Here is a 23,854-nt window from a genome sequence, read left to right on the forward strand (position 1 = left end):
GAAGCAACCTAAGTGTCCATCGACAGATGAATGCATAAAGGAGATGTGGCACATATATACAATGGAATATTACTCAGCCATAAAAAGAAACAAAATTGAGTTATTTGTAGTGAGGTGGATGGACCTAGAGTCTGTCATACAGAGTGAAGTAAGTCAGAAAGAGAGAAACAAATACCGTATGCTAACACATATATATGGAATCTAAAAAAAAAAAAAAAAGGTCATGAAGAACCTAGGGGGGCAAGACGGGAATAAAGATGCAGACCTACTAGACAATGGACTTGAAGACACGGGGAGGGGGAAGGGTAAGCTGGGACAAAGTGAGAGAGTGGCATGGACATATATACACTACAAAATGTAAAATAGATAGCTAGTGGGAAGCAGCCACATAGTACAGGGAGATCAGCTCGGTGCTTTGTGACGTGACGACCTAGAGGGGTGGGATAGGGAGGGTGGGAGGGAGGGAGACGCAAGAGGGAGGAGATATGGGGATATATGTATACGTATAGCTGAATCACTTTTTTATAAAGCAGAAACTAACACACCATTGTAAAGCAATTATACTCCAATAAAGATGTTAAAGTAAATAAATAAATATATACAGGCTAAAAGTTTCCAGTTACAGTACCTCTCTTTCTCCCTCTGCCCCCATACCAAACTTTGCCTCCATATGCAGACTTAAGAAAAGTTCTGGGCAGTGGCCCCTTGGCAGTATAAGCTAAGGTCACCTCTTCCATTCTTGTTCTACAGGAAAAAAGCATCACATCCCAGCCTCATCCCAAGGTATCCAGCCTACACTGGAGCAAGGCAGATGTGCAGAAGTACCACCGCTAATATGATGTACGCCGAGGGAAGTAGATATAGCTGGACCATCTGAGGGAGCAAACACCTTCAGGACTCCTTAGTGAAAGGACCAAAAGGGAACAAGAAGGATAGAATGAACCTAGTAAAAACAACCTTCAAGTTTCTAAAAAAGGCAGTTTTCCCCCAAGTGTTCCGTGTGGTCACTCCTAGGGAGAAGGCAGGAAGGAGAGACACCAAGGAGAATAAGGCCCTCAGGCAGCAACTCCAATGTTTAACCCTCTTGGTCTGTTCAAAATAGCTACAGAGAAGTGAAATAGTTATGGGGAAGTAAATAAATAAGAGCACAACTCAGCACTCTTTCAATTTGCACATTTCTTGCAGTTGGACCAATTCTGGCTAAATTCTTTAAGTCTGAGGCTTCGCCTAGCATCTTTTGGTTACCCTGGTCTTAAAGAAACCGGAGAACCTCAACATCTGACCCTTCAGCTAAATTCTAGGATTTGGAGCCACCACAGTCTTGGAGGGTGGGATCCTAGGCTATTAGAAAGCTCCTGGCAACACAAGTTGCCCAGCCCAAAATTCCAGAACCTGTCTACTCCCCCAGAGAGCTAGAGCTCTGGGAGAGAATTAGAGCTCAGCTGCCCCGATTTCAAGATTAAGACACAGAGATTCAGATTGGTTCAATTATGTTTCCCAATGCTACGAATGAAGGGTGGGCAAGACATGCAGGTCTCCTAAACATTCTCAGTCCAATGGTCCTTTTCTGACATTACGGGAATTCCCTGGCATGAATCAAAATGCCAAGTTGTTTTTATTGGGCTTAAACTCCAGGGGGAGGAAGGAAGGTTGGTAGAAGAATATCTCAGCATTTTTAAGAAATCCAAAGGCCTTTGCAAGGCCCTACATTCAACTGTGTTTGGATACCTCACCTAAAATGCAAGGACAGTTCTGCCATTTTAAACCATTGAGAGACTCACACCAAGGGGAATAAACAGTACTGGAAAAGACATTACTGGGCCTCCAGAAAGGGAGGTGGGAACCTCTCTGAATGTGAACCTCTTCCACAATCCTACCTTTGTACGTTCATCTAAGCTGGGGGTTGCTAGGCAGATACAAGTTAGGGTATTTAATCATAATCTAGAGGTAACTGCCACAGATTCAAATAGAATCTTAGAACATTGAACTACATAAAATTTGTTTCATTGTAAATAAAATCTTAAATTATAAATTTGTATAAGGTTTTTAAAAAGCAATTTTTTTCTTTATAGTTTTTCTGGTGAAATATTTGTTCAGAGAGTCAAAGAGTTAAACCAGTTCCACAGGAGAAAAAAAAAAAACACCACATTAACTGTATAAAGTTTCACTCTACTTAGTTTGTTACAAATGCATCCTTTTGGTTTTGAAAAAATCTCACTAAACTTCTGTGGTGACTTCCAGGATTTCAGTCAGGAGTGACAAACTTTAAGACAAACAATTATGAACCAGAATATCATTTCTCTCTGAGGCTACAAAATGATCAGCTGGGGTCAGAGAGGCTGGTTCCAGGGGACAAAGCTCTCCACAGGAACCATAACACACATGATTAGGAGAATCATTTTGCCACATGACAGTTTGGAAGCCTGGCCAGAAGCCCCACAAATTCCACAATGGGAACGCTCAACGCTTTTCCGAAAGAACAGAATCAACACTTTTTAAAAGGACAGGGAGATTCGATTCACATCTTGGCCTCTGCAGTTCTCACTAAAGAGCGGTAAAGTCTTAGATATAGGAAAGAATGCAAGTGTACTTGATCCTTTGGGTTGCTCTAATCCCAAAAAGTGAAGGTCAGGACAAGCCCCAGCCTCACTGCAGCAACCTGACTAAGGGCCAAGAGTCCCCAGGCCTGGCCAGTGCCTCTGGCTCCTTTGTCTCCACAGTCTCTGTGACAGGGAAGGTCCTCCTTTTGCTCTGCAGAGCTCCAGCCAAGGAAGACTCAGCAGCAGTCACAACAGGGCAGGAAAACAAGCACCTTCCCATCAGTCCTTCCACTCTCCCGGAACCTTTTATGCAACCAGCACGCACTGGAACATTTGCACAGCATCCTATTTCTGTAAACCTAATAATATTTTTAAACACGCTGGAGGAGGAGACTCCATGGAAGAGGTCTGTGAGGAATCTTTCTATAAAGAGAAATTTGTGCCGTTTTTCAAAAAAATCATTCCTTGTTTGTCTCAAAAATTCCTGATTTTCTTACATACATGAGACAGACTAGAGAGAGTATGTGTGGCATAAATTTGTTTATCTCAGGATCAAGCTCAAGATGACAGATGATGGATATGTGCTGTAACCCCCCACAGGGAATACTTGCACATATCATGCTGGTCACACTGGGTATCAGTCATATCGAGCTGGAACCAATGACTTACAAAATGCATCCCAGGTGACTTACCTGAAACATTGGATAGGTCAAGAACGTCTCCAGCATCCTCCCCTCACAGGCAGGGTTAGCTTCGTACTGTTTTAAGAGTTTGTCAAAATCTCTGTTTTGCTTACAATTGGCGAGCACTTGGAGGCTGTACTGGTGATTACGCACAAATTCTTGATAAATGTTCAGCATAGGGAGCAAAATATCAAACAGATCAGCTGGAAAGAAGAAGTAAACATGGCAGTTTCTCTTGATGCTCTGTAAATTATCCAAGGTACAGGGAGAAACTGTTCACTCTGCAGGGATGGCAGAGAGCAGCTCCTGGCACCAGGTGTCACACTACATGGCCCCAGTCCAGCTGCCTGAATGACTGACCTGGTAGAACACACCCCACAGTAGAGACCAACTCTAGCCCCCAAAGAACCATGACGGGCCAGGGGAAAGGATCAAAAGGGCAATGAGCCAGAGTCCCAGTGCCTGAGGAAGCTCACAGATCATTACGGAAATTCAGACAGCTTAGGGCGAATAACATTGAAGCTATTTTACTCTAACTGTAGCCATTATTAAGAGAAAATCTTCTCTCTCTAAAGCATGGACTTACCTAAAATTAAAGTAGGCCAGTTGGCTATCCTTGCCTTCAGTCCTTGATGAAAGATTTCATGAAGAAACATGATTGTTTCACTATAAAAAATGAAAATATAATTTAGTCACTGCAAAGAGTCCATTTTGTTAAAGAAGTCCATTGAGGCCTTAAATCCTTAATAAATACATGATATTCATGTCTCTGAGGGCCTCCAAACTATACACCCAATAATGACATAGATTATACCAGCTCCCACAAAGCAATTTATCTTTAAGACAACCTGAAAACCTCAAAGAAAATTCTGAGCTAAGTCTCAAATTTTGAAAGATGGTAAGCACCAATCACTGTCATATAACCCTCTTTATCGATTTATAATAAAAACAGTTTTCTACTGTTAGGATGTAGCCCTTCTTCAACTGATAATCAGAAAATTAGTTATAATCCTTCTCTCTTCAGATTTAATTCTAGATGCTAACTCGGGGAAAGCTCTCCTTAACTAAAATGAGTTTTGACAGGAGAGAGGGGAAAAGACTTGACAGACCTCTACCATTACGACTCCTAAGACACCCATGACAGAAATGTAGAGGAATCTTCTAAAAAGGATGGAGCCTATACAGATATACTAAACTGAAGAGATACATACACATAAATTAGAGATTCAAATTTCTAAAAGGTTCAGGAAGGGTAGTTACCAAAGTAACATTTGCTTTCTCCTCACTAGAAGAAAGGAGAACATTTGCTTTCTCCTCATTCCTACTGGAATGAGCCTTTGAAGGCTTTTCTGAACTACCACATCAGCACAATCAAATACAGGATTATTCATGTCAGTGAAATACTCTGGTTTGTTGTAAGTCCAATTCCACTACAAGAAACCAATGGGAAGTCCCTACTATTTCCAAATGGTCCATGAAACACAACAGACACTGCTTGAAGACTGTGATTTGTTTTTCTTGGATAGAAATTTTAACTAAGCAGTGTTTGTTGTTTAACGATTTCAACCAAATCTAGTTTGGTAGATACTGTAGATTAGTCTTTCAATCTCCATTCCATCCCCCTTCTAGGTGGAGAGGATAGAGAGGTGAAACTACATTTCCCAGGCTCCCTTGCAGATAGGGTTCTAGATGTAAATTCAGTTCCACCCATAGATGCACTTGGTAAGACGTGGAAGGCATTACATTTTTTAAGTATAAACTCCGTGTTGAAATTCAAAATAATTGATCTGCCTAGGGCTTCGACTTCAGAGGCAAGGAAAGAGAATGTAGTTAAACAACAGAAATGACAACAAACATCTGATAAGCCTCACCTCTAAAAACATAACTCTTCAAATCTCCATCTGGGACCAAGTATAGTAAATAATTGCTAATCTGTAAGAAGAGCTTATAGCTTTCCAAAAAGAGGCACAGTATCTTTTTTTTTTTTTTAGTGGTACGTGGGCCTCTCACTGTTGTGGCCTCTCCCGTTGCAGAGCACGGGCTCCGGACGCGCAGGCTCAGCAGCCATGGCTCACGGGCCCAGCCGCTCCGCGGCATGTGGGATCTTCCTGGACCGCGGCATGAACCCATGTCCCCTACATCGGCAGGCAGACTCTCAACCACTGCGCCACCAGGGAAGCCCGAGGCACAGTATCTTGATTCAGAATTTAAACAATATGACAGACCTGGCCTTCCACATTGCAGATAGGAAATCCAGTGGAAACATCCCTAGAGGCAGCCTAAGACCAATGTGGTACAGGCTTTGATGGCATCGCTATCAGAGTACATTCACAATTCTGTCCATTGCCATTAGAAATGTTAAAACTGCATACTTAGCAGACTGAAGTATCATCAAAATGCTACCTGTATAGCGTGAGGATTAAGAGCTACCCCTTATTCTCTTAGGACATCTCACACACTTGAGTGGAGCCACTGCCGCACAACGTGGGGAAACCTCACAACAGAAAAGCTTAGATTTTAATCTTATGCTATCAGACTACTGCCCATCATCCTTCCATTTTCCAGTCTTCTACAGACCCCCAGCCACTCTTTTAACTCCTTGAGCTCTTAGCTCCCCGATCACTGTCAGTCCTTTCGCCAACACTACTCTTGTCATAGTTTTTGGTGACTATAATATGCACACAAACAACATTCCAATGACGTAGCCTCTCTCGGGTCTTTGAACTTCTTCCTCTAAGGATCTTGTCTTCCATTGACCTCAGTCAACACTACCCTAATCGTACTCTAGACCTTGTCATTGTCAATAACTGCATCCCCTTCCCTATCTCAGTTTCAGGCACACTATTCTATGACCATCTCCTTATCTTTGAGTTCATTGCCTTTGGAAACCTGACTCCCAAAATCCCTTCCCACCACCAGGACCTGAATCCATTGATCCTGCCACCTTATCGCTGACCAAAACCCTTTACATCATTTCCTTCTTGGAACAGTTTAGATTCCATGGCTCAATGGTATAATCCCTTCCTTTCATACACCTTCAACTCCCTTCTTCTTTTCTCACTTCATCATAGTAATCTTGCACAACACCAGTACCAGTTAAACCCAACCCTTCACCCACTCTGCACCTGCACCCATGCAACTGAAAGTGGCTAAAGAATATACAGCTACTCACTGTAAAGTCATAACCACGAGCCTAATATGGGCTTTTAGCGCTACCTAGCAGTTATATTACACTTCCCTCATGCCATCCATTCAGTTTTTTGCTCGTTGATCACTATTTTACACTTTTTCCTCTCTTCCCTGACCCTAACACTTCCTTTCCAGCAGCACTGTTACCTGATGTCCTTGCTTCCTACCTGCATATGTGTCCAGTACTATTCCTTCCCTGTCTACCTAATTCCAATCTCTTGACTTATTCACCACATTCTATCCACTTCTGCCTATGCAAGTTTACTGCTCCAGCAATTCTGCCCTCTCTTTCCTACATCATTCCCCCCCTCATTATTGGTGTCATCTTTATCCCATCTAAACACACACACACACACCTTTATATTTTTACATTTACTTCCAGGTATTACCCTGTTTCTCTGATCCTCTTTACAGCAACCCTCCTTGAAAGAGTTCTCTCTACCAATTCTCTCCAATTCCAATTCCCCTATTATCACCTAATCAGGCTTTGGTCCCCCATTAAAGTTACCAATATGCTCCAAGTTGTTAACCCCGCAGTCAGTTCTCAGTTCTTATTTTATTTGACCTTTTTAACACAGTTGCTCATTCCCTCTTGCCTTGGCTTCCAGGACAGCCCAGCTCCTGGTTTGCATCCTACAACCCTAGCTGATCCTCTTCATTCTCGTTTGATGGCTCTTCCTATTCCTAACCTCTAAATGTTGGCATGTCCCAGGGCTCATTCCTTGGTCCTCTTCTCTCGTTCATTTGTGCTTATTTCCTTGGTAATCTCATTCAGACTAACAGCTTTCAATACTATCCATATGCTAGTAGACTCCCAAATTTATACCTCCAGCCCTGAAATCCAGACTAATGGCCAATCCTGCTCACTTGATTTCTACATCTGGAATGGCTAACAGCATCTCAGACTTGACAGGTCAAGATAAAAACTCTGCATCTTTTCCGCTAAACCTGTTCTTATATCAATCTTCCCCACTTAATAAATAGCAACTCCATCCTTCTAGTTGTTCAGGTCAAAATCCTCGGACTTTTCTGCAAAATCCACATCAAACTCACCAACAAATCTTATTGGCTCTACATTAAAAATATACCCAGAATTCAATCACTTATCACTACTTCCATTACAATCATCTCTTGCTTAGACTATTGCAATAGCCACCTAACAGGTCTCCCTACTACAGTCATCTCTCACCTGGTTTATTGAAATAGCCATGAAACTGATCTCCCTATAGTCTATTCTCAACAGAGAACCCAGAGTGAACTTTTAAAACATAAGTCATATCACACTACTTTTCTCCTCAAAACCCCGCCAATCTCTCCCCATCTCATTTAGAGTAAAAGCAAACATCTTTACAATGTCCTACTGTTATCTCTCTGACATGCCCCTTCACCCACACTGACCTTGGCAGTTCCTCAAACAAGCAAGGCTGGCGTGCTCCAGCCTCAGGCCCTCTGCACAGGTGGTCTCCTCTGTTTGCATCACTCTTCCCCAGGTAGCCACATGGCTAGCACCAACTGCAATCTCTGCTCAAATGTCGACTTATCTTTGAGGCCTTCCTAAAGACTGGCTAGAGAAACTATGGGACATTCACATAATGTAATAGCATGTAGTAATTTTTTTAAAAAATAGAATGCTCTTTAGATAGCAGTATGGAAAGATGTCCAGGATATGTTAAGTGAAAAAAGCAGGTATATATTAAAGTACTTGCCTTTTGTGTAAGAAGGGGGGAAACAAGACTGTGTATTCATGTTTGATTGCTCTACATCAAGAAACACTGAAAGGATATAAACAAAACTAATGAAAACAGTTACAGATAGCAAGTGAGGAAAATGGGGTGGGCAGAGACAGAGTTAAGAGTGACACTTCTAACTGCTGTTTGATGTTTTCACGTTGTTAAATAATTTTTTGAACCATGTAAATGTATGATATACTCAAAAACAAATAAATAACTAAAATTTTAAGTAAAATATCCAAGCAGTCCCTTTCCTCCCTTCTCCCCTTTCCTTCTTCATTTCTTCCACAGCACTCATCACCATATAAAATACTGCATCTTACACTTATTCACTATCCATTGTCTATATTCCCACATCAAAATTTAAGTTCCATGAAGGCAGGGACTTTCTGCTTTGTTCCCTGATGAATCCTCAGCAGTAAAGGCACTATAAATATTTACTGAGCAAATAAATTTCCTAGAGATTCTCAGGCCCTGTGTCAGTTTTTGTTCTTCCTAAAGTACTTCTGTATAGATTACATGTAAAGACCCGTTAATCACTCCATTTCCCTCAGTTTATGAAGGAGAGAATCTTCCCCAGCACGCAACTCAATAACAAGAAAACATACGTCAAACAGAGAAGAAAAAGAGAAAACTAGATGCCAAGATTCAAGATAAAGATATGAAAACTGGGGGGCTTCCCTGGTGGCGCAGTGGTTGAGGGTCCGTCTGCCGATGCAGGGGACACGGGTTCGTGCCCCGGTCCGGGAAGATCCCACATGCGGCGGAACGGCTGGGCCCGTGAGCCATGGCTGCTGAGCCTGCGCGTCCGGAGCCTGTGCCCCGCGACGGGAGAGGCCACAACAATGAGAGGCCGGCGTACCGCAAAAATAAAGAAAAAAAAAAAGATATGAAAATTGGGGGTAATAATGAAACGCCAATGATAGCTTTCTTATTTTCAATATCATAAGCTCATAAAGGTGAATTTATAACTCTTCTTTTAAGTAAGTAAAGTAAAAATTCTTTTAAGAAACACAAGTAGGTTTTTCACACAGCTCTTTAATTTGTGCCAAGACAAACCTGTTGAGAAAAATACTGCTGACATCATCGTGGCTGATGGGGGGCTTCTTGGAGCTGGCTGCCATGCGCAGGGGCCGCAGGAAGCCGTTGACCAGGATGTAGAGCTGGTGAACGTACTCCGACTCGGCCTCAACCATGGTGAACACAATCTGGTTTCTCTTCCTCATACTTTCAGCATGAGGGGAACAAATGTAATCCTGCACAATGGTCTTCCATTTCCTTCTACATAACCATCCTCGCATGAAGCTCTGAACCTACAGAACAACAACAACAAAACAAAAAAACAAAACAAGAATCTCAGGGCAGTGTGAGACGGCTTTCTTAAGCCAGTCAGTGGGGTGCCCACCCTGTGCCACACACACCCTGCTCCTGCATTGGTGCACTGGGGAGCCCACCACCAGAATAAATAATGTCAGGCTTTGGACCAGATAGCAGAAAAAAGATGATTTTAAAATAATATTTTTCTCAGCTTCACAAGTTTCTTCCACTGTTTAAGCTGTTTAAGTCTGCCTCTAAGGACATCAGAAATTAGTAATATCACATATTTAGTTGTTAACATTTCAAGAAAGGAATAAACTAGAGGTTTACTCTTTAACAACATAAAACCAGATATTAAAAATTTTTTTAATTGTGGTAAAAAAAACACACATAAAGTTTACTATCTTAATAATTTTTAAATGTATAGGTCAGTAGTGGTACGTATATTCACATTGTTGTAGAAACAGATCTCTGGAACATTTTCATCTTGCAAAACTCAAGCTCTATAACTAATTAAACAACAACTCTCCATTTCCCCCTTCCTTCAGCCCCTGGCAACCACCATTCTACTTTCCGTTTTTATGAATTTAATTACTTTAGGTACTCATATAAGTGGAATCATACAGTATCTGTCTTTTTGTGGCTGGCTTATTTCACTTAGCATAATGTCCTTAAGGTTCATCCACGTTGTAGCATGCGTCAGGATTTCCCTCCTTTTTAAGGCTGAATAATATTCCGTAGTATATATGTACAACATTTTGTTTACCTGTTTATCTGCTGATGAACATTTGGGTTGCTTCCACTTCTTGGCTATTGTGAATAGCGCTGCAATAAACACAGGAGTGCAAATATCTCTTCAAGATCCTGCTTTCGATTCTTTTGGATATATACCCAGAAATGGGATTGCTGGATCATATGGCAGTTTTATTTTTAATTTTTTGAGAAACCACCATACTGTTTTCCATAGCAGCTGAACCACTTTACAATCTCACCGACAGTGCAAAAGGATTCCAATTTCTCTGTATCCTCATCAGTACTTGTTATTTTGGGAGATTTTTTTGATAGTAGCCATCCAAGTGGGTGTGAGGTGATATTGCACTGTAGTTTTGACTTGTATTTCTCTGATGCTTAGTGATGCTCGTCATCTTTTCATGTGTTAATGATTTCTCTAAAGAATCACCTTTGAGAGAAATGTCTATCATCTTTAGAGAAATGTCTATTCAAATCCTTTGCTTATTCTTAAATCGGGTTTGATTTTTGGTTATGGCTGAGTTTTTTTTTAAATTAAGCTTAAAAAATAAGTGTTAGAGTGCTTCCCTGGTGGCGCAGTGGTTGAGAGTCCGCCTGCTGATGCAGGGGACACGGGTTCATGCCCCGGTCCGGGAAGATCCCACGTGCCACAGAGCAGCTAGGCCCATGAGCCATGGCCGCTGAGCCTGCGTGTCTGGAGCCTGTGCTCCACAACGGAGGAGAGGCCACAACAGTGAGAGGCCCGTATACCGCAAAAAAAAAAAAAAAGACACACGTATATATATATATATATATAGATAGATAGATAGATAGATATACATATATATATATGTGTTAGAGATCAGTTCATAAGACCCCTTCTTTATACAGATGAATAAACCTGAAGGCCAAGTCTAGTTGCAGCTTTCCTGTGTGGTTAGTCACACAGGAATGACTTGGCCTTCCTATATCTGCCTTTTGTTAACTATAAGGACTCTCTTTTCCAGCCACATGGGCAAAACACATGTTAACAATTTACAATGGTGTTATTTTGTGGAAAAACAAAAACAAGAAATAAGGCTTAAGATCAATTTTGTAGGAACATGAAAGATCAATTTTGTAGGAACATGAAAGGCTCTAAAATTGATCTGAATTCCCTAGATATGATTTGAAAAATAACAGGCAAATTGGACAAAGTGCACTGGCCTTTGCATTTCAGCTAACGAACATTTACTGAGTGTCTTTTAAATGCCCAAGTAAACGCTGGGTGCTAAGCAGATAGGTATATGTCATAATCCTTAACCCAAAGGCTCTGCTACTAACCTGCTGGGTGAACTTGAACTCTGGGCTCCATTTCCTTATCTATAAAATAACTGACCAAAATATCTGAAGTCCTTTCTAAATATTAAAAAAATTATATGATAATTTATTAGGATTTGTTATATCTAAGTGGCAGATTCAGCAACAAAGCAGGTTGCAAATTCATATATAATTAAAAGCATTAAATTACTACCAAATATATTTTTTAGTATCATTGTTTTCTTTTCAACACATTCTTATACTTTTTATTTTTTCACACTATTTCACCCATATGGTCTAAATTATCATGCACTTAAACAACTATTCTTCTTTTGCAATATTTAAAATTCTCTCATTTACCAACTGATGTCAGCATACTATCAATTTGTATAACAGGCATTCATACAGTTGCCATACCTCAAACAATAAAAATTAAACACATCTTAGTAGAATTATGTGGAGGAAATTATATGCATATTATTTGGAGAAATCTAATGGGAAATTTCTGTGAACCAATTTCAATTTTTGGTCTCCTGAAGTTAAAAAATTATGTTGATATTTATCAAGATCAGAATAGAGGAACTAAGTCATTTGTAAACATCTCTTTCCACACAGACATTAGTTTGACTGGGGACACAATGGACCATGGAGTTAAATTCAAAACCTATTTAACAAGTTCAAAAATGAGGTTTAAAAAAAATTATTTCTATTAAGAAATAGGAAGATAGAAACTATAAAAATTGTGTATTTTATCATTATTCCTCCATTTAACAGAAGTATTTTCAAAAATCAACTTAACTGAGTTTTGTGTTAAATAAAACCTTTCTATTTACTTGGGCATTTATTACCTGCTGAGCAAAAGCTGGCTTACTTACTATCAGTTTCTACAACAGGACTTTACTACAATTGTTATTTTACTGATACCTTTGTTTATATGCAGCTGCATAAGCATTCATCTTGTAACAATAAAATAAAGCAAATTCAATTAAAAAATTTTTAAATTCTAAGAGAGGAATGTTGTTATTTTACTTTGTTATTTCTTGAAAACTGAAAACAGTGCAACTTAGCCCTAAGGAGCATTTCTATTTCAAATTCTGAGCAATATTTAAAGCTTTATTGCAACTGAAGGGGAATAATTACTTAGCATGAGAAAATAGGAATAAGAAAAAATTTAGAAGAAATAAAGTTCTTTAACTGTGAAGCTTTTCACATAATGTTAAAGCTGAGTAAGTGCTTTTATCCAGGACAATTAAGATTATGGAACTCAAAATCAAGATGACATAAATCAAAGTAGACTAGAGTGAGTGCCAGGGTCTCGTTAATTGCAAAAGTTGTACAGTTGTAAATGACAATAAGGTGAAAAGAGCTGCTGATTATGTGGATGTTAAACAAGAAAGAAACAATAAACCAGAAACCTGAGCAGATGTATTGATTCAATCTCCTCACACGTTCAAAACAAAACAAAACAAAAAATTCTCTAAATAAGCACTGAAGACTAAAGCTAAAAGAAATGTTTTTGAAATGCAATTTAAAAACTCCTCCCCCTGGGCTTCCCTGGTGGCGCAGTGGTTGAGAGTCCGCCTGCCTATGCAGGGGACACGGGTTCGTGCACCGGTCCGGGAAGATCCCCCATGCCACGGAGCGGCTGGGCATGTGAGCCATGGCCGCTGAGCCTGCGCACAGTCCAGAGCCTGTGCTCCGCAACGGGAGAGGCCAACAACAGTGAGAGGCCCTCGTACCGCAAAAAAAAAAAAAAAAAAACTCCTCCCCCCAAATATAAAAGCAGCACAAAATCAGAAGGTTCAGCGGCACTTAAATAACCCAACTGGAGAACACTACTGTCTGGCTTCATGTCTGGCTTTGGCATCCTTCTCACAGAATCTACAAGTGGATTCCCAGAACTGGAAAGAAATCTCAGGTTGAAACTTTTCCAGAGAAGTAACCATGTGTGATCACTCTGAAGGGCAAGTCTGGGAGCCATCAGAAGATAAATACCAAGATTGTTCCCAGCTCACAGTCAGGGTGGCAAAGACATCACTACAGAAAGACCACTGGTCACCATGCTCTCCCAAAGCTGGAAACCCCCAGCATCCTACCTTTTTAATCTTCTTGATGTCTGGATCCTCATCTTCTTGATTGCTTTGGTAAGGTCGCATTCGTTCCTTGGTTTTATTAAGAGCGATAATCTATAACACAAAATTGGTCCATTTCATGATTTAGGAAATACTAGACTATAGCCATAAATCATAGGAAGTTATGCCTACAACAAGGTAGCTTATTCTCAGGAAATGTTCACTTTTTATGCACCTTGTCTTCCTTCGGTGCTGAGGCAGGGGAAGCCTGAACTTCACCTCAAGCTTGTTTTGCTATGCTACTAACAAAAGTGCTTACAAGAAGTGACTGTGGAAAGTGTGAACTGGGATCTGGTTTAGAGAAATGTTAGTCCAAAACTGGGCCCTGACTGTCAGTGATGACCAGACCAAGGTCTTCTCAGCATCTCAGTGACATGTCAATCATCTCACCAAACACAGCTTCCTGTAATGCCCTGTGATCTCCAAATGCAGTGACACTCAGCTCAAAGCTCTTGCTTCCTATAATCAGCCTGTGGCCTTCCAAGTACACACAGTATAGCACTCACAGATCTCCTTGGGAAAATGGTAACTGCAAAAGGACTTCAGAGCCCAGGGGTTGGTCCAAGCCAGCCAAGAAAAGACCAAAAGGCAAAAAGAACTGAAACAACGTGGGATCTCTTTAAAGACCCAGCTCAGTTCTGTGACCTACGAAGGGGGACTCAAAACCAGGTAGCCTCTGAACTACGCTTAGTAATGAAATTCCCTGGGCTATCACTCAATTGCAGGCTCTTGCAAACTTAAGGACCTACTCAGATTTACTAACAAGCAAACACTTAAAACACTGGGGTTATAATTGCCCCCTCTGCCCTGTCTTTACATTTTGCCCCGGCAGGGAAGTGGGAAAATAAAAGGAGTAGGAAGTAAGTTATGGTTCCTGTCAATCTACCACACAAGACATACCTGCTACTGACAGTTTGTAGCTGCAATATATATTCAGACTAAACTAGAACAGAGTGAAGACAGAGAAGCACAAATAAATATTGGGGAACATCGCTTGGTGCTGAGTTCCTCTCATGGAGTAAATGCCAACCTCTTTCACTTAGCAGACAAGCATCTCCTCCAGCTAACTGTGGCAAAGACAGAACACAATAATTTTGTTTTAAATTACAGTGCCTGATACAGTCTTTTAAGATGCAGGTTTGTTAAGTTTTCTGTTGCTGTTTTCACTATCTCAGATTTCAGGGTTGGATCGGGAAGTTAACAGCACTAATGATACGGTGAACAGTCTGCAACTTATCATCATCCGAGAGGCAATCATATCCCAGTAGGAATCAGCTTATACCCATGCGCTATGTGCTGGAGGTGATGTACACAGGCGGCAGGAGGTGAAAACCCTCCCAGGATTTGCATAGTATGTCTTAGAAGAAGACGTGAGGAAATGGAGAAGAAAATGCTGAATGACAGAAAAATGACAAGAAGTTACCAAGGCTGAGGAGCTGCATTGTTTCTGTCAACAAGGATACAGTTAGTAGTAGTAGGTTTCATTCTGTCCTATTCTTTTCTTTGGAGCTAAGAAGACACTACTGCACCACTGGTCAAAAAGAGTAGAAAAACCTCACTTGCTACATTCCTCTTCAATTCTTCAGATATTGATCACTTCCCACAGGGAATGACAGGACAACAAGGGAAGGTATACTCAGGTTTCTGTATACAGACGGAGACAATGGAGGACCCAGACACACCACCATGGCTGCTGGCTCCACGATCACCTTCTGCTCTCAATGGAGTCAATCTCACTACCTGGGGGTGCAGAGCCTGAGGAGTTTTTAAACTTGGAGCGGGGCTGGAAGTGAATTCCAACTTCCGGGGAAAAATGCACCCTAGAATTATGTCTTATACTTTAACGAGTTTTTCAAAATTCTAGAGGGGAGAAGGTTGGACTCCTGAGCTTGAGAAAAAGTCAAGACTTTCTGAATTCACGTTTGGACCTGCCTTAGTTGTCATCTGGACTTTAATTCAATCCATGACAGACTCACAATTATCATTACCATGAGTCAATCTGAAAAACAGTTAAATATTACAGTCAATTCTTGAATAGTCAAGCAAATGAAGGCCATCAGGAGCACAAATAATTTAAAAGTAGCACTTTATCCTGATATTTTACTGTAGCGTATTTACCTCATCCTAACGTAGACAATACATTCACTTCTCATGCATGTGTTGACGGCAGAGGAACTAAACTTGGGATCAAAATTTTGCCCTGATAGGGCTTAAGTAATCATGAGGAGATGACAAGAAACATGAAACAATGAGGAGGAATCTATCAACTGGGAAATACCTCTGATTTAAGCCTTTCGATTTCTGTATCTTGATCTTCAAGTTGGTGTCGGAGTTGGTTAGCTGCAATTTTTTCTGTCTCTACGATCTGAACTAGATGAATGTACTTCTGCATTAACACTTCCCTCTCAATCAAAATGTCTGCATAACTTAAGAGAAATTTACAGTTAGTCACTGAGATATTGTTCTACTACAGTTTCACACAGAACAGCATATATTACATTTATTTAAAAAGAAGCCATAAACATAGTTTGTTAGCCATCTCTACTTCATGTAAACATTAATGTTTGGCTTACATTTGGCACCCTTTAGCTATACAGAATTTGAATCATCATCATCTTATATAACCTCTAGAAGAGTTCATTTAACGATGGCTGCGACCCACAACTTTGTCATATAAATGAGAAAGATGCAAAGAAAATCTATTGCTTTATAAAGAAAATAGTGGATCTCCTTTAACAAACACTGAAGTCTTTGAATTGATGGCACATATTGAAACTCTTTTACTGGGTAAGGCACTAGCCAATCAGAACAGACCTGCTACCGAGCAGAATGAATGCAAGGACCGTCAGAACAGGCACTGGCTGGGAAGAACGATGAGGACTGTACCAGTGACCACCAGCCCAGCCTGGCTCTCTTTAGAAGTATGAGACCATTGACTTCTCTCTTTCCAAAACCAACAGAGGCAAAAATTTCATTCTAAAAATAAGTAGATTATTGGGCCCTAAAATCATCAGCCTAACTTGTGTATACTTCTTTGGCCAAGTGTGAAAAAGTCAAAGTTCTCTCTTAGAGTTTTTTATTGATCTCTGTGGCACCTAGATTTTTGCTTCCAGATCTTCTTGCACTATTCAGGGTAGCAAAATGTATGTTCCTCCATTCACATAATCTTTCCCAAATGCTATGATAATAGTAATAAATAATGATAACTATTTATTGTGTAGGATGTACCACATATATTCTCATTCTCCCAGCAACTCCAAGAGATAGGCTTTATCACCCCAATTGTACAGAGAAAGAATCTGACCCTCACAGAGGTCACACAGCTAGTAGGTGGTAGGGCTGGGATTCAAATCGAGGTCTGTCTGACCCTAAGCCCATGTTCTTAACCACAAGCTAAACTGTCTCTCTAATGAGAAACAGCACACTGGATATAAAGAAGAATATTACAACAGACATGTTTTGAGATATCTGCCCACTTGAGATATCTTCTACCCACTTACCTCTTCTTTGAGAACTTGGGCTGTGGCAGCCATGTTTATAACACAAAATCTGCCCTCATGACCACACTTCACTGGTCTAAAAAAAGATAACTGGCCCAAGCTAAACAAACTGGATTCTTTCTCCTTGGAATCTCGGATTGTGCCTCTGACTTATTTGCTTGAACTGAGATGATATGAACTTGGAAGCTGAGGTTACTACTGTTGGTTAGCTATATTTGGCCACACCCATGCCAAAGCAAAGTAAGTCTGCTGAGAGAGAAAAGAATAAGCAGATGTTCAGAAAAACAGAGACAAGAGAGATAGAAAGGTAATAACTTCCTGGGTTCCTGTTGGCTTCTAGTTTTTGGTTCCAGACCCTCATGATATCTGAATATAATTTTCCCCTTGGGTTTGGTGAGATACTATTGCAGTTTCCACCTAATAATTTCTCTTTTTAAGCTAAACTAGTTTGAAATATCTTTGTGTTACTTGGAACTGAAAGAGTCTTAAGACAGTTCCAAAATCACAATTTTAGTTCAATTATCTCACATTCTCAGCACTTACATCACGTGTGCCATTAGTGTTAGAAAAAAAATACATAGTGTCAGCAATATTTTTAATTCACTTGTTCTAAGAAATTACCCTGAGAGAGTAGAAAGAAAGGCTGTGTAAGTGTAAGTGGGAAGAGGGGGAAAGAAGAAAAAAAGGGCACAGTCTTCACAGAAATATGCTTTGGGGTACTTTCAAAGGAGAAAGTAATAACAGAGCATGAGAAAATTAGTTAATATAATGAAAATTCTGCCCTTTCTCATCAATTTTATTAGAAACATGCCAAATTTCTTACAAATATGTTAGATCAGTGTTAGGTAGCAAACGAGTATTTTATTTTCTCCTAGAAAAAGAAAAATCCAGACCAGGATGTGCAGCTGAATTCATGCAGACTCATCACCGATATCTGCCTCCCTTCACTTCCAAGATCCCACTGAAATGCTAGGAAAATTGTTTTCTGTTTAAAGAATGAAACCATAACAGCATTATAAAACAGGAAAATATGCTGTCAACAGACCATAAGTTTTATGAAATTCCATAAAGAGAAAAACCAAGTAGAATCAGCGTGGTGGGAAAAGTAGAGCAAGGAAACCACACATGCAGACCCCTTGCAAAAGCATGGTTCCCACCAAGAATGGCCAGAGATGCTCCAAGCAAGAATGAACAAATACAAAGGACGGGAGGGGGCAAGGGAACGATCATCAGGGTCTTTCATTAAAAAGTGACTTCAGAACATCTAGAAGTTAGGTTCCTCCTCTTCCCATTCTCCAAGATAAAGAAATAAAAAGCACAACTGGCAGGAATGACATGCCCTCAAGTCACAGCCCAAGACCTGCTCTCTGTAGAAAGGGGGCCACCTTCCTGAAGAAGGCTCCTCATGGGGAGGCTAGACTCAGAGAGAACACAGCTTGGCTTTACACCACACATCCACTGTAGACAGAAGAGAGAACCAAAAAAGGAAAGGCACTGAAGAGGCCTAGAAGTGAAATACACTGTATGAATTTTTTATTGTGTAACAAATTACCACAAACTTAGTGGTTTCAACAACACATATGTATTATCTCACAGTTTCCATGGGTCAGTTTAGCTGAACCCTCAGCTCAGAGTCTCATAAGGCTGCAATCAAGGGGTCAGCCCAGGTGCATTCTGTTCTGGAGGCCTGAATGAGAAAGAACCCACACCCATGTTCATTCAGGCTGTTGGAAAAAGTAATTTTCTTGCAGCTATCCAACACATGCAGTTTGCTTCTTCAAGGCGAGCAGGAGAGCATCTCTGACCTCAGGGAGGGCCTCCATCCCTCTTACATTTGATTAAGTCAGGCCCACGCAGGAAAATCTCCTTTTTAATTAACTAAAAAAGTCAACTGATTCAGGACCATAATTACATCTGCAAAACCCCTTTTCCTTTGCCATAGAATGTAACCAAATCAAGGGAGTGACTATCCCGTCCTGTTTGCTATATTCTAGTAGCTGATAGCAAGTCACAGGGTCCACCCATGCACACTACAGGGAAGAGAATCATACAAAGGGGAGTCCCAGCCAACCTTCCTGCTGTCTGCCCACATACCTGAAAAGGAAGCCTACACAAGTGGCAGGGGCCCTACATTCACAGTCACAATGTCAACCCGGGCCAGCTACCTGTAATAACCCTCAAGATCCTTCATTTATAAACAAAGATCACTAGACACTTGAGAAAATCAATACCAAAGAGAAAGTAGTAGGCAGCATGTAAGATGACCCCTAGTGGTCCCTGCCTTCTGGTATTCATGTTCTTATGGAACCCCTTCCTCTTGAGTGTGAGCTGGACCTAAATGACTTACTTCTAAGGAACAGAATATGGCAAAAGTGATGGGATGGCACTTCAAGATCAGTTTACAAGGAGACTCTGGATTCCATCTTACTGGCCTTCTCTTGCTGTGTTGCTGGTTTGTGCTGGAAGCCAGTGCCATGTTGTGAGATGCTGCACAGAGAGGCCCACATAGATGGAAACTGAGAGAGGCCCTCGGCTAACAGGTGATGAGAAACTGAGGTTTCAGTGCAACAACTGGTAAGGAAGTGAATCTAGCCAACAATTACGTGAGCGAACTTGGAAGCGGATCCTTTCCCTTCTGAGCCTTCAGATGAGACTGCAGACCTGGACGACACCTTGACTGTTGGCTTGCGACCTTAGGGCAGAGGCACCCAGCTAACTCGTGCCTGGATTCCCAACCCACAGACACTGTGGGGAACAATAAATTGTTTATTGTTTTAGGAATTGTGGAGTAAATTGTCAAGCAGCAAGAGTTAATAAATACAGCCTGAAATGAACAAACAGAAAAGATACTAGAGAAACAAGGCTAATTCAGGTAACAGAGGTTTATTATCTTCAGAGAGATACAGAAGGATAGTAGAGCCACAAGGCACAAAGGTGCTGCCATGGAAAAGAAGTAATCAGATAACAGGAAGAGTTCTTGGAAACAAAAACAATTATTAAAATTTTACAGGTCAATGAATGTGTTAACCAATGGCTGAAAACTAAGCTGGGTGGTTGCAGAGAAAAAGAACACTGAACAAAAATACAAAGAGATAAGAAATAAGAAAGACAACTGAGCAGCATGGAGTACAGATCCAAGAGGTCTAAAAACTATCTTATGGAAGTTCCAGAAAGAAAAAAACAAAAACAAGAACAGAGACTGTGATGGGGAAGAAATAATCAAGAAATCAAAGAAGACTTCCTCAAACTGTATAGGGTACAGTTTAAATAGAAAGGCTAATCCTAGATCAGCTCAGTGCTTTGTGACCACCTAGAGGGGTGGGACAGGGAGGGTGGGAGGGAGGGAGACACAAGAGGCAAGAGATATGGGGATATATGTATAACTGATTCACTTTGTTATAAAGCAGAAACTAACACACTATTGTAAAGCAATTATACTTCAATAAAGATGTTTAAAAAAAAAGAAAGGCTAATCCAAATGCCAGAGAGAATAAATGAAAAAAATTTAACACCCTGACAAACCCTAGTAAAACATCAGATCTCTAAGGATAGAGAAAATGCATAAAAGCTTCCAAAGAGAAACCACAGGTTAGCTAAAGAAAGCAGCGAGTATCAAGATGATACACTTCTCATCAGTAACCTCGGATGCTAGATCACAATAGAGAATTGAAGGAAGATTATTTTGAACCTAAATTCCTACAGCCAGGCAACAAGTCAATCAATCAAGTGCCAGTTCAAGATAGAAAGACCACGCTTTAGTAACGACCACGCTTACTACAGGAGAAAAATTATGAGGTTTTCCAACCAAACAAAACAGAAAACAAAGGCAAAATATGACATGGAATGCAAGAATACAAACCTTTGATGAAGTAAAGGACACTAGAAAGAAACCAGAAGTAAATGCATGCAAGATGCTCCTTCAAGGAGCAAATATACAATTGCATATGATTATATTTCATTCTCTGTGGAATCAAACATCAGCCGTGATAGCTGGTACATAATATTTGTAAAACCATGATGTAAATACCCCTCACTGTTTTTTAATTTTCAGAATCAACAGAGGCTTAATTAAATTTAGAGAACAGAAGGTAAATGTTTAAAAGTTTATAAACAGAGAATAAATAATAGTGAAAGTAATAAAACCTCAGGGTTAGAAAAGAGAAAAGAACAATAAAAACACATTAAATGCCTTAATTTATGTACCTCATAGCAGAGAGTCAATACATACTGCCCAAAGTTGATAAATTAATAGAGGTTTAATGATATTATTTTAAGATAAAAAGTCAACCATTGTAAGAGCCAAAAGTAAGTAAGTAACAAAAACAGAGGGGACAGAGGGAGGAGAGGTAAGAGATATTGAAAGAGTGTTAAATTCTTCATCTTTATAGCAGGGTGCCAATAATACTGCCTAAAATTACTGAGTCAAGAAATAGACAAAAGGACTTTATAGAATATAATATATGAATGACTAATAAGTACAGGAAAAAATCCTACTTAATCAATGTAGTAAAAATTGTTTATCAAATTTATCAAGAGTTTTAGAAAACAGTGCTACTCGGTGCCAGTAAAGACACGGTAAAATGGGTACTCTCCACTGGAGTGAGCCATTCCAGAAGACAATGTCACAATATGTGTCAGGATAGGTTAAAAAGGTCATACATATCCTTGGTCACAGTAATTTCACTTCTAATAATCTAACCCAAGAAAAATAAAGACTTGCAAACAATGTACAAAGAAACAAGATGTTCATTCATTAAAATAAATATACGAAAATGGAAACAATCTAATTATATGTGTATATAATGTGGAAGTGATTAAAAAAGCAGTAGTACGTCTACACAATGGAATGATACAAGCCATTTAAAATCATATTTTAAAGAATAGTGAACATAATGGAACATACCCAAGACTTACTAATAAATGAACAACAACAATAACAAAAACCCCAGATTAAAATAAATATGATTTGTGCATGCACATGCATACACGTTCACTTGCAGAGAGAGAAAATTATGTATATCACAGCTACAAGGGGCTGGGAAGCAGGGGAGAGAAAGAGGGAAAGATAGATACTCCAAACACAAAAAGGAGTTTTCTCTGGTTGGAGCAATTATGGGTCATTTTTAATCACTTCTTTAGTGCTTTTCTGTATTTTTCCACCATCTCTATAATACTAAGTGGGACCCCACACACACACGCACAAGTCCTAATGGCAGTTATTTACTCTGTGAGGTGGGATTATGTGATGTTAATTTCCTTCTTTATAAGTTTCTGTGACTCGAAATTCATTCTTTCATTCAATATTTATTGACTGTTATGTAACCAGAAACTGTTCAAAGCACTGGATACAGGAATAAACAAAGTAGGAAAAAAAAAATCTGTGCCCTGGTGGAGTATATACTGTACTGTGGAGCAAAAGACAATAAAATAAATAAGAAAAATATATAGTATGTTACCTGGTGATGGTTACCTTAAAGGAAAAAATGGAGGAGTAGGAAAGAAAGTGGGAGAGATGGGGTTACAATTTTAACCAGGGTGTGAGAGAGGGTCTCTTTAACCAAGAGACCTTCAACCAGGGTCTCACTGAGAAGGCAGCACTGGAGTAACGACCTGAGGAGTAAGCCTTGTGGCCAGCTGGGGGAAGAGACTTCCAAGTAGAGGAAAGAGCAAGTGCAAAAGCCCTGTGGTGGGAGTGGGTCTGGCCTGTGTGGGGAATGGCACAGTGGCCGGTTTACTGGGGGAAGTACGTGAGAGACAGAAGAGGGAACAGGATTCGAATGCATGTAGACCAATATAGAGTCTCAAGTTTTTACCCTGCATGAGATGCTGAGCTTTAATCAGAGGTGTGGCAAATTCGACTTTTAACAGGATCACACTGGCTGCTGTGGTAGGAAAGGACAGAGGTGAGGGGTGGAGTACAGGGGGAGAAAGGGAGGCCAGTTGGAAGTTCCACAATAAGCCAGGAAAAAAAATTAGAGATTAGTCCAGCATCTAGCATGGGGCCTGCCACAAAAGAGTCATTCAAATGAAAAAAAAAGTCATCTAATGTGATTTATTTTGCATGGTTTATTCTTCTTCACAAAATACTTTTCATTTCTCAAAATTTTCAAGTCATTCAAAGTATTTCATTTGGTCTCCATAGCTTACTGCTCTTACTGGGATATCCTCCCACCTTAAAATCATAAAGCTTTCTCTTTTTTTAAGCTTTTTATTTTATACTGGAGTATAGTTGATTGACAATGTTCTGATAATTTCAGGTATACAGCAAAGTGATTCAGTTATACATATACATGTACCTATTTTTTTTTCAAATTCTTTTCCCATTTAGGTTGTTACATAATATTGAGCAGAGTCCCCTGTGTTATACAGTAGGTCCTTGTTGGTTATGCATTTTAAATATAGCAGTGTGTACATGTCAGTCCCAAACTCCCTAACTATCCCTTCCCTCCACCCTTCCCCCCCCTGGAGAATTAAGTTCTCTAAGTCTGTGAGTCTGTTTCTGTTTTGTAAATAAGTTCATTAGAATCATTTCTTTTTAGATTCCCCATATAAGCAATATACGATATTTCGCTGTCTGACTTCACTTGGTATGACAATCTCTAGGTCCAACCATGTTGCTGCAAATGACATTATTTCATTCTTTTTTTTTTAATTTAAAAAAATTTTTAAATTAAAGAATTTTTAAAAATTTTTGGCTGTGTTGGGTCTTCACTGCTGCATGTGAGCTTTCTCTAG

The 23,854-nt window shown here is 40.0% G+C and overlaps 1 protein-coding gene across 2 annotated transcripts in view; it reads right to left on the bottom strand.

Moving 5' to 3' along the window:
- RASGRF2 (Ras protein specific guanine nucleotide releasing factor 2) overlaps positions 1 to 23,854 on the bottom strand; it is a 240,941-nt gene that overhangs the window by 140,630 nt on the left and 76,457 nt on the right. For both annotated transcript variants that reach the window (XM_032628373.1, XM_032628372.1), the window contains exons 3-7: positions 15,898 to 16,045; positions 13,584 to 13,673; positions 9,202 to 9,455; positions 3,810 to 3,889; positions 3,233 to 3,426 (exon numbers count right to left, since the gene is read on the bottom strand). In XM_032628373.1, coding sequence (XP_032484264.1) covers positions 3,233 to 3,426; positions 3,810 to 3,889; positions 9,202 to 9,455; positions 13,584 to 13,673; positions 15,898 to 16,045 — 766 coding nt within the window. The remainder of the gene's footprint in view (positions 1 to 3,232; positions 3,427 to 3,809; positions 3,890 to 9,201; positions 9,456 to 13,583; positions 13,674 to 15,897; positions 16,046 to 23,854) is intronic.

Source organism: Phocoena sinus, chromosome 3 (assembly GCF_008692025.1).
Source record: "Phocoena sinus isolate mPhoSin1 chromosome 3, mPhoSin1.pri, whole genome shotgun sequence".
NCBI classification, from domain to species: domain Eukaryota; kingdom Metazoa; phylum Chordata; class Mammalia; order Artiodactyla; family Phocoenidae; genus Phocoena; species Phocoena sinus.